Here is a 10,662-nt window from a genome sequence, read left to right as displayed (position 1 = left end):
AGAGACATGTAAAATAATAATGACTTTTAGTTTGTCTTTTACACTCCAATATTTTGATTTATGGTTTTATATTAGAGAAAGAAATTCGTGCTCAACTGCTGGCAATTATGATGAAATCTTTACAGTTGTAAGTGCAACGAATACTTTGTTGTTTAAATGTGACCGCTACTCATTTCCCCTCACTCTTGGTGGCTTTTTTAAAAAATATATATATTTGTTTGCTTTGATGTCAATACCTATGAAAGACCTATTTATAGAAATACAGCTGCAGCAGAATGGTGTGTCTAACAGAACTGTGTGCGACGGGGATGGAAATATAAATTGAAAAAATCATAAGGATACAGGTTTTATTTCTTTTCAGTCAAACAATCACAATCCTGTATAATATGAAGCCCCAGTTTTGATGGCGATTCCATGTTGATCTTAGAAAGGCTACCACTGCAATGTCGGATTATTACAATTATTGGGGATCATTCTAAAATAAAAATGAGCTGAATCCACAAGGAGGCAAGACGTTTCCTTCAATTAAATATTGTGGTGGTTTGAAGCCACTCTTACACTCTAATTTCCAAATCATTTACACGTGTGTCCTTTGTGCTCCATATACAGTAAATGGTGAGCAAAGAGATTGAAAGCAGCTTCTTTCTCATTCAAGTTCTGTGGCCATTCAGAGTTAGGGCTTCAAAATGTGGCGGGTTTCATTTCAGGAAGATCCACTTGTCCCCCACCTCGGAGTTGTAACCTTTGTCAAAATTGCGACCAGGAAGCTAGAACAAACAAACAAGCTCAGTCAGGGCTAGGCCATTTTTATGATAAACCATTTTTTCCTTCTTCTTCCGCACTTCACCCCCCAACACCTTTGGCCATGTTTTCAATTTAAAAAAAAGACTAGTGATTTTTGGGTGCCCAATTTTCAGCACTTTCTAAAAAACAGGCCTCTTTAAAGTAACTTCAATTGGGCATCCACAATGAGAAGTTGCTTTAAAAACCAGTGGCCAATATGTCTCTTGGTTGACAGCTTCAGAAACCTGGACACCTTCCTATGATCTCCTAATGAGTAGTTGTAATGAGAGGGGAACCTGAACGTTTAAAGGGTTCATTGTAGTTTGTCTCACAGAAATGGAGTAAGAGTGTAGATACTAATCCCAAAACAAATGCAAATGAAAATACAAAAGACGGCATGCATGAAAAATCCAGTTCATTATTAAAGGAAAACTAATCAATTTAAAACACATTAATATTCAGCCTTTATATGCAGACCTAACTCGAATTCATTAAAACAGAAAACTTTTTCAAGGGGTCAGTATTTTCACTGCATTTAACAGACAGCTTCTTCCTAATTTTCATGGCAGTTAAAGTTCCTATACCATTTATTCAGGTCTCAATGACTTCATCTGAAAATAAAGCGATGACAACCTTTGATTGGGACACATCACAATCTTATTACCATATGCTACTTATGCACAGTGTAATGCATTCCCAAATAGAATTATACATTACTTAACACACCATCCCTTTAAATGGAAACCAGTCTTCTGGAGAGATTTTAGGCAGCTTTCCCCTTAACATTCTAGTAAGTTCAGTTCTGCCCAAGCATCTCACGGCCCCTTCAAGTGGGATCCCAATGGACTCTCCAGCTGGCCTGATCCAACTTTTTAGACAGTTCTGGTGAGAGACTCATCTAAAAACAGTTCTGGCTGACAATTTCTGTGGTATAGCCCAGGTCCAACCCTCTGGGATGTGTCAGCCTAAGACCATAAGGGAAAGGGAAGCTGATCAGAACTTGAAGTTGACAGGTAAGAGGAATGAGTGGAGAGAACCGTGTGAAAACCAAGCAACAGGTGGGAAGTGCAGAGAAAAGGGGAGAGGCCAGGATTGCAAGGAAAGGGAAGCAACTGTGGGATCCATGTCTGAGGTGGGCAGGGGATCAGCAGACCTTCTGAGTGTGAGAAAGAGCATGGAAAATTCAAGTGCAATATGAAAAAAGACAATCCTTTTAGGGATAGTCTCATGCAATTTCTCATTACACACACAACTCTTCTACTTCAAGAACTACTCCCTGCATGGAAGGTGGAAGGAAAGAAGTGCAGGCAGCTTTGCTGAGCAATGCCAGGACAGCACAGTCCTGCTTCCTGTTCATGTGCACAGGCAGGGAACCAAAGCATTACCCAGCCTACATTTTCAGTATCCAGGAACACCACAAAACCACCCCACGGTACATCATGAGAAATCCCACTGCAATACAGAATTCAATTTCAAGCTACTAAGATTTTGGGGTGGAGGCAGTGGGGTGTTTCTTTTGAGTATCAGCATTTTTAAAGGATTACAAATCACAGTGTCTAAGTCCAGGCCTACACTAGGAAAGGTTTGCTGGGATAGCTATCCTGCCAACTGGCAAAAAGGTGCTCTGGCTGTCAAAGCTTATTTCAGTTCCCCGAGTGAAAGACATTACATCAGCAAATGCACTTTAACTGCGGCTATGTTAGGCCTATGGTCGGTATAGAAACATAAGAAAAGTTACACCCCTATCCAATATTAATAAACTAATGGAAGTTTTAACGTAGACTCAGTGTAAACTGACCCACCCAGTACAGAGACAAGGTGGGTGAGGTAATATCTGATTGGCCCAGCTTCTGTTGGTGAGAGAGAGATAAGCTTTCAAACTTACACAGGAGCTCTTCTTTAGGTCTTGGGACCAACACATTTATAACACTGCATGTATTCAGTAGACACATACTGAGGCCTGAGTCTACAATCTGATCCATATGAGTGAAACCAGACATAAAATAACTACTTTGGCAACAAATCCCCCAAATTCAGTGAGACGCCAAACAGAGGGAAATACATTTCTGCCTTTTTTAAACTCTGAGCTGTTAACAATTTCTCTGAAGGAGGCACAGGCAATGGTCTAAGAATGCCAGAAGTTCTCAGGCTCCTCTTTGCAGGATCCATCAGATAACAAAAGCCATCTATCCCTCTAAAGAGTTGGTACATAACTAACATCAAATATACAAAGCACATCACAGTTCTGCAAGATGATGCTCAGCACGTGAAGAAAACGTAACACTAAAAATCTACTGTGACCTCAATGATTTTTTAAAAATGCCAAACATTGATCTGTGATGTACAAACTCTTCCCTGCCTCGTTTCCCCACACATATAGTGGTGATACACCAAGAACCACAGGCTTATCGTTTTTCTTTTTTAAACAACAAATTAAGTCTGGACAAAGAACTATTTAGAGTAAGTGCACCTGTTCACAGAATGGGAAGAGGGGTGCAATTAGGTATTGATGTGGTCAATAGCAGTTTGCTATGCCACAGAATATTTATCTATTTAATAAAAATGGCCTCATCCTGGATTAAGGTCAGAAAGCAAGCAACATCTGTTACGACAGAGATCAAATGAGTCACAAAAGGTTTCCGTGTTTTGAATACAAACACACGCACCCACCCCACCTAGTAGAAACTATTACAAGTCACCCTTGATCAGATTCTCTGAGGTTTTTAATTTAAAAGTTGCTTTTTAATGTCTCGTCTAAATATCAGGGGCAATCACGCAGTCCTGTTAACAGCAACTCCTGCTGATTGAAGAGTAGATCTGTGATAGCATAAGTCATTTGTTTCCATCTCTGCAACACAAATTTACAGTGGAAAGCCGGAGAAAAAAAATCTATTAAGGCATCAGGCCTGCTGTGTCCGGCCTGCATCTATTAATTCTAGCATAAAAATTGCTCTCCCCAGCTTTGTTAAGGCAGATTTAAAGAAATTCCCAGATGATGATAATCAGATTATTAAAGCAATGGGGGAAGAGGGGAGAGGCGGGAAGGGGAGGAGGGAGGGGTCATCTCTGGGGGGGGGAAAAACATGAATTTTATTATTTCATTTCTGAGTAAATATCCATTCTAAAAAAAACCCATATCGTACCTCCACCACAATTCAAATTACCCAGTACAAAGATGCCATGTGTTTTTTGTTAGAGATATAAAGTACATGAAAGCCATTGTTATAATACAGGGGTTGGCAACCTTTCAGAAGTGCTGTGCCGAGTCTTCATTTATTCACTCTAATTTAAGGTTTCGTGTGCCAGTAATACATTTTAACGTTTTTAGAAGGTCTCTTTTTATAAGTCTATAATATATAACTAAACTATTGTCGTATGTAAAGTAAATAAGGTTTTTAAAATGTTTAAGAAGCTTCATTTAAGACTAAATTAAAATGCAGAGCCCCCCGGATCGGTGCCAGGACCCGGGCAGTGTGAGTGCCACTGAAAATCAGCTCGAATGCCGCTTTCGGCATGCTTGCCAAAGGTTGCCTACCCCTGTTATAATATGTATTCATCGAAGGAGGGTTATTCAGTCAGACTTTTGGCAAAGACATTTGTTAAAATACAGAGCCAAGATTATATAAATTTGGGGACGTATTACTAGACAGGCTCTTAAATTGCTAACAATTCAAAGGGAAACAAATAGAGTTAAATGAAGTCACATATCTAGTAAGCCATGCCATGCAGCAACAGCTCTGAAAACAAACCTGCAGCAATGAAGTCGATACAAGGGGTCTTAACTAAAAAGTGATGTAACTCCATAATTATTATAGAAATATATATGGTTTGTTCTGAGCACACTTCACAGAGGATGCCACCTTCCTCTGAATGTAGAATGACTGAGAAAATCTTTTCCAGTGATTCTAGTGAAGTCCTTTTAGGTCATTTAAACATGCATTTAAAAATAACTGGTGGGTAAGTACAGTTTAGTCATAAGTCAACTTTTTCTCTTTATGTAATAGGCAGAAGCAGAGCAGGATTTGTACTTGAAATACACTGCATCTCAGTCCCATTATTCCCTCCCCCCAAGCTGGGCTCCTAGGAGGGGGTTCCACCTTACCTACCCACACCTTTTTGGTCAGAGGTGGGGGAGGATCGCCCTGATTACCCGCTACATCCCCTTTTGTTCAAACAGGAGTTAGAAAAGTTCTAAGTCTCATGGAGAACAAACAGAGTTCCTCAGAGAGCAGTAATGAAAATCAGTTAATCCACACCATTAATGAGAGTGGCTGGCCTGTGCTTGAGAAAACTGGTCAATTTCACTAAGGCTTGAATTAGACTAAAGGGAAGATGCAGCTGACTGGCAAGGTAGAAATCCGAGCAGGCATTCTCCTCATACAGTTAAGAGAGAAACATTTAGGGCCAGGATCCTGTCCCAATTGAATGGCCAACCAAAGAATCCCCGGTTTAGAGGATTTCTCCAGTGGGGCAGGAGCTGAACCTATGGTGTGTGGCCAGGGAAAGGGGCGTAGCTGGAACACTGCTATCTCTGCCTATCCCCAACTATTTGAATTACCCCTGGGAACAAAGGCAACCTGAAGTGCCATGATTAGGGAGGGAGGAGAGGTATGAAACACAGACAAAGCCACCTTTGTCCCTTTAATTCCTCCTGGGCCTTGCACTGCACACAGCATGGCCAGATCTGCGGACTGTGTCATTACTAAGGTTCCCAAGTAGAAGAGGATTGTGGGGTGCAGTTTATCTTCATATACAAATCCCAGAACCCACTTTCTGATAAAGTAAACAAAGCCAAGTTATCTGTAGTACTGGAACAACATCTAGAGGGCTTGGCCAGATGCTGTGCCAACACAGAAAACAAGTGTCTGCCCTAAAGAGCTTCCAATCAAACACAAGATGGAGTGAAAGACACACATGAGCAATGGAAACACCCAACAGATCATTCTAATACATCTCCCTTGCAAAGAAATGTGCCTTCCAGCACAGTCACTGCTGAGTAATGCAAAACATAAGAAAAGCCAGCCTGGGTCAGACCAAAGGTCCAGCTAGCCCAGTATCCTGTCTTCTGACAGTGGCCAGTGCCAGGTGCCCCAGAGGGAATGAATAGAACAGGTAATCATCAAGTGATCCATCCCCTCTCGCCCATTCCCAACAAAGCCTTTTCTACTATCCTAGCAGAGAGAAGTACGGGACCAGGAATCAAGCCTGGATCTCCTATGTAACTCTGCACTGAATTAATCAAACTTGACCAAAGGGCCCATCTTAACAAGAGTATGTGACACATAACTCCTCAAACTGAATTGCTGCTCCAAAGACAGAAGTGACTCATACAAAGGAATTAATTTGCTCAGATTTTTAAAAAGCAAATTACATAAAAAATAAAAGATCACTTTACTACTTAACTTAAAAACTATACCACAGAAGTGTGTGTCAAGACCATGAATATGATGAAATGCCTCTTTAAAATGGTATATGTTATAGAATAACGAACAGCTTCAACGAGGTGTTTACTGTACACTACAGTTGCATTACACAGATCCTCCAAAAAACTGAAAATCTGGAAATATCTAAATCCATCATGGAGTTTGGAGCCTGTCTTATTTTCCAGAATTTCTGGACCAAAGAGAAGAACTACTCTCCTTCCCCCAACTCCTTGGCTGCTTTTATTAACTGCTGTGCTTAACAGCTAAGACAGGTCCATAAATAACAGGTTTTGAACACTGTTGATCAAAGAGTATTTAAAAACACAAGACATCACTCTGCAAAGCACGGAGGCTTTTACCAATCTCCAAGCCTTTTCATTTGCTGACCATTTATAGTAAGTACCATAGCAGCACCTGTCATTGCTGCTATTAGTTAAGGTCTATTGCTGTTTCCATTAGAAGCCCTGGTTTTCAGAGGTTTATAGCTAAGGTGGTTTATTTTAGCTGGCTGTAAATTAAAGTGCAAGCTTTTCACTTCAGATACTGTTTCTTCTTAGAACTCTTTAAACATTGGTTGTGCTGGACTTTTTGGGGGTAGGCTTGGTATTACTTGCTCCAGTGCAAAATTATCTAATAGAAAATAAAAAAAACATCTGTGAGCCAGATACACATGCTTCAAAAGAACAGCACACTAATTAGGATGCTAATTTTTAAGGCGCTGCTACAGTTCCTGATTTTGGCAGAACTCCCAACGAAGTCAATGGGTTTTTTAGCCTGAATAATGAGTACTGACCTAATATTAAAGTAACCTATTCTTCACTGAAGTACAAAAAGTTACAATATGAACAGATGAGCAACTGTCCTGCTAAGCTGACAGGCTCATTATTAGAACAGGTATTAATGGTCTCTGGTTTCCTCTAGGTTCTTAATGCATAAAATGTGTCAAGTTTCTCATCAGTGATTTGATTTTGCCCAACTCAACAACATCTTAAAGGGCCCTGATTTTCGGTCACCTCTATTGCTAGCTTCTTATGCTTGGCCTAATACATGTGTACATAGACATGAAAAGGGTGATCTAAGCTGCAGTTATGATGCCAATATAAGCAAGAGTAACGTCAGGGCAATCCAAATATTTTCTATGTTTTTGCTAAAAAATAAAGAAAATGAAATGCATACAATTTTTTTTTTAAGTAACACGGACGTTCGCCACACTTTTTTTGCTGACATGTTCTGAAATTTTACATAGATACATGTATGTTGCTGCATATAAACTGAGCTGTACTGTAAAGATTTTGGTCATCAATTGGAAATTATGAGACTTCTCTGCTGGCATATCCAGAATGCTGAAAAACAACAAATATGGTACCAGCAGCATAAGAGTACAATGCCAGGTGAAATATTTTCCATCCAATAGTCATATTGGGTTAACTGTCAGAAAACTACTTAAGGCCCTTTAAGAGTGCTGAGAAGAGTCATTAACAATGACATCTCTGGGACTCCTTGTTTGTTTTCTTTCACCGATTAACTTACCAAACTTGCTCAAATTAATAGTTGATTTCTCCAACTATCAGCACTACAGACAACCTAGAGCAGAGCTGTGTTCTTGCTTTTACAATGTTGCCAATAATAAAGATTCAGGCAGCAGAATTTAGAGAGATTAGTAACAAAATTCTATACTTCTATAACGGCAAATCACTACATCATCTATTCTAGGCACTCATATGCAAGGCAGAACAGAATCCACCTTGCTCTTTCTTAGTAGAACAGTGTTAATAGCAAACATTGACTTTAGTCAGTAAGGTAATACCTAGCTCTTACTTAGCTCTTATCAGCAGATCTCAAAGCACTTTACAATGGAGGGCAGTATCATTATCCCCATTTTACAGGTGGGGAAACTGAGGCACAGGGAAGTGCAGTATCTTGCTGCAGGTCGCCCATCAGGCCCAGTGGCAGAGTGGGGAGCAGACCCAGATCCCCACATGACACCACAGGAAGACGCTGTAGAGCCAACTGACTAGTGCCAGGCTGAATAAAGTATAACTGGGTATTTATTTTTCTGATTAGTCGGTACTAAAATACATCTGAAGCCTCTTACCTTTAGGCTTACTTATGGTTAGTGTCACATTAACGTATTTTAGCAAGGTAGCGGCAGGCTTTAGAAATGCCAATTTTAACCCCAGAAAGTTAGCTCGACACATAATTCAGTTTGTGTGTTGTCGGAAGTGCTTCTTGTCAGTGAGAGCTTCCAAAACAATGTTCCCCACGAACCAAGGAATTCAGAAATTAGAACTGACCCTTCAGTTTTAGGCTATGTAAAACCCAGCATATAAACTATGCAATATTTTCAATTCCTGGAGAGCCCTGCAGAATCCAGCCTTACAGAGCAAGTCAGGAATAACCAAAGGGAAAATAATGGGGCCAGTGTCCTTTGGACAGTAAAGAATCTAAAAAAAAAAGGCAGCCTGAAGTCTTTCCCCATTCCAAGAAAGAGTGTCCTATCTAAGGCCTGGTCTACACTAGGAGTTTATGTCGAATTTAGCAGTGTTAATTCGACTTAACCGTGCACCCGTCCACACCAGGAAGCTAATTAGTTCGACCTAGAGGGCTCTTTAGTTCGAATTCTGTACTCCTCCCCGACGAGGGGAGTAGCGCTAAATTTGACATGGCTATGTCGAATTAGGCTATGTGTGGACGGAAATCGACCTTAGTAGCTCCGGGAGCTATCCCACAGTGCACCACTCTGTTGACGCTCTGGACAGCAGTCCGAGCTTGGATGTTCTGACCAGCCACACAGGAAATGCCCAGGGAAAATTTGACACGCTCCGGCGCCTTGTGGATGTTCTGCAGGACCACAGGCAGGAGGACAGAGCCCCCCTGCACTGTATCTGCAACCGCCCTCCCCCACCACAAAGTCCCAAACCCCCCTCACCCAAAGTAACAAGAAGGAGGGGCGCAGGGGCCGTGAAAACTGTCACTGCACCCCTGCAGAGTGCACAAATACAAGAAGGCTCTCATTCCCTAAATGTTGAGAAGTCCTTCCCTTCCTGGCTCACCGAAGCCCCAATCCCAGTTTCATCCCCTAACTGTGTAGTTGATTATTAAAAGTAGTTTGCTGTTAATTACTATTTTCTACAGAAGACTGTCTGTGAAGGGCGGGGGGGAAGGGGGTTGTTAATTGCATAGGACAGTCACCTTTACCAGTGTACAGACACGGGGGCAGGATCAACAGCAGGTCACACACACAGTGCAGTCAGTAGGCACCCTGGTCGGTCTGGGAGATGTTTTCCATGTTCTGTGTGGGTGGGGGGTACGTGACTTTGTGGCATGGGAGGGCGGTTACAGAACTTATGCAGCGGTCCTTGTCTCGGACCACAGAGCCACGCAGCAGGGGAATCTGTAACCGTCCTCCCCCGCCACAAGGTCACATAGCCCCGGCACACAGAGTCCCGAAAAGGAGGGATGGCAGGCTCCGTTGAAACAACCAGTCTGGCACTGCAGACCGCTCTAGGAGCAGGAGCCTATCATTCCTTGAGTGTAGAAGCGGTATTAACATCACTGCACACCCTACTCACCACAGTCTGCGTCCCTGTTTCAACCCTTTAACGTGAATTCATTAATAAAGAAAATGTTGTTAATTAACAATGTTCCATTAACTTTATTTTTAAACGTGTGTTGGAAGGGGGGAAACGTGGTGAACGGGGTATGTAACCGCAGAAGAAAGTCAACAGTAACTGAAGCAGGGGCAGGTTCAGCTTCTCTGTAAAGAAACTGAACAGTCACAGGTTACCCTGCTCCCTGAGGAACCTAGCTTTCAAAGCCTCCCGGATGCACAGCGCTTCCCGCTGGGCTCTTCTAATGGCACGGGTGTCTGGCTGAGCATAATCAGCAGCCAGGCGATTTGCCTCAACCTCCCATCCCGCCATAAAGGTCTCCCCCTTGCTCTCACAGAGATTGTGGAGCGCACAGCAAGCTGCAATAACAATGGGGATATTGGTTTCGCTGAGATCCGAGTGAGTCAGTAAGCTCCTCCAATCTCCCCTTGAGACGTCCAAAAGCACGTTGAATGATGACAGTTATCCAAGACCACCCTCAACACATTTTTCCCCCCAGCATGCATTGGGGGGAAATCCCAGAATTCCAATGGGCAGCGGGGAGTGCGGGAACTGTGGGATAGCTTCCCACAGTGCACCGCTTCCAATGTCGACACTTGCCCCGTTAGTGTGGACTCACAAAGTCAAATTAGTGTCCTTAGTGTGGACACACAAATTCGACTTTGTAAGGTCGATTCCACAAATTCGAATTAAGTTAAATCGAACTAATCTGGTAGTGTAGACATACACTAAGAGATACTAGGATCATAACCAAATCTTGTCCTCCCTGATTTTGGTGGAGGCCTCCTGGGTGGCCCAAAGGAGGGGCGTGGGAGCTCTCTGACCCCAGAAGTGAAATAGCCAGG

General features: G+C 42.2%; 1 protein-coding gene across 2 annotated transcripts in view; it reads right to left on the bottom strand.

Annotated features, from left to right (window-relative positions):
• Positions 1-330: 330 nt before the first annotated feature.
• NDUFA10 (NADH:ubiquinone oxidoreductase subunit A10) overlaps positions 331-10,662 on the bottom strand; it is a 58,545-nt gene continuing 48,213 nt past the window's right edge. For both annotated transcript variants that reach the window (XM_039494119.1, XM_039494118.1), the window contains one exon: positions 331-767. Coding sequence is in view for 1 of the 2 variants with exons in the window: in XM_039494118.1 (XP_039350052.1) it covers positions 699-767 (69 nt within the window). In the remaining variant the exon portion in view is untranslated. The remainder of the gene's footprint in view (positions 768-10,662) is intronic.

This window comes from Mauremys reevesii, linkage group 11, assembly GCF_016161935.1.
Source record: "Mauremys reevesii isolate NIE-2019 linkage group 11, ASM1616193v1, whole genome shotgun sequence".
Taxonomy (NCBI): Eukaryota; Metazoa; Chordata; order Testudines; family Geoemydidae; genus Mauremys; species Mauremys reevesii.
The sequence above is the reverse complement of the archived record's forward strand: the minus strand, read 5'-3'. Positions and strand labels throughout refer to the sequence as shown.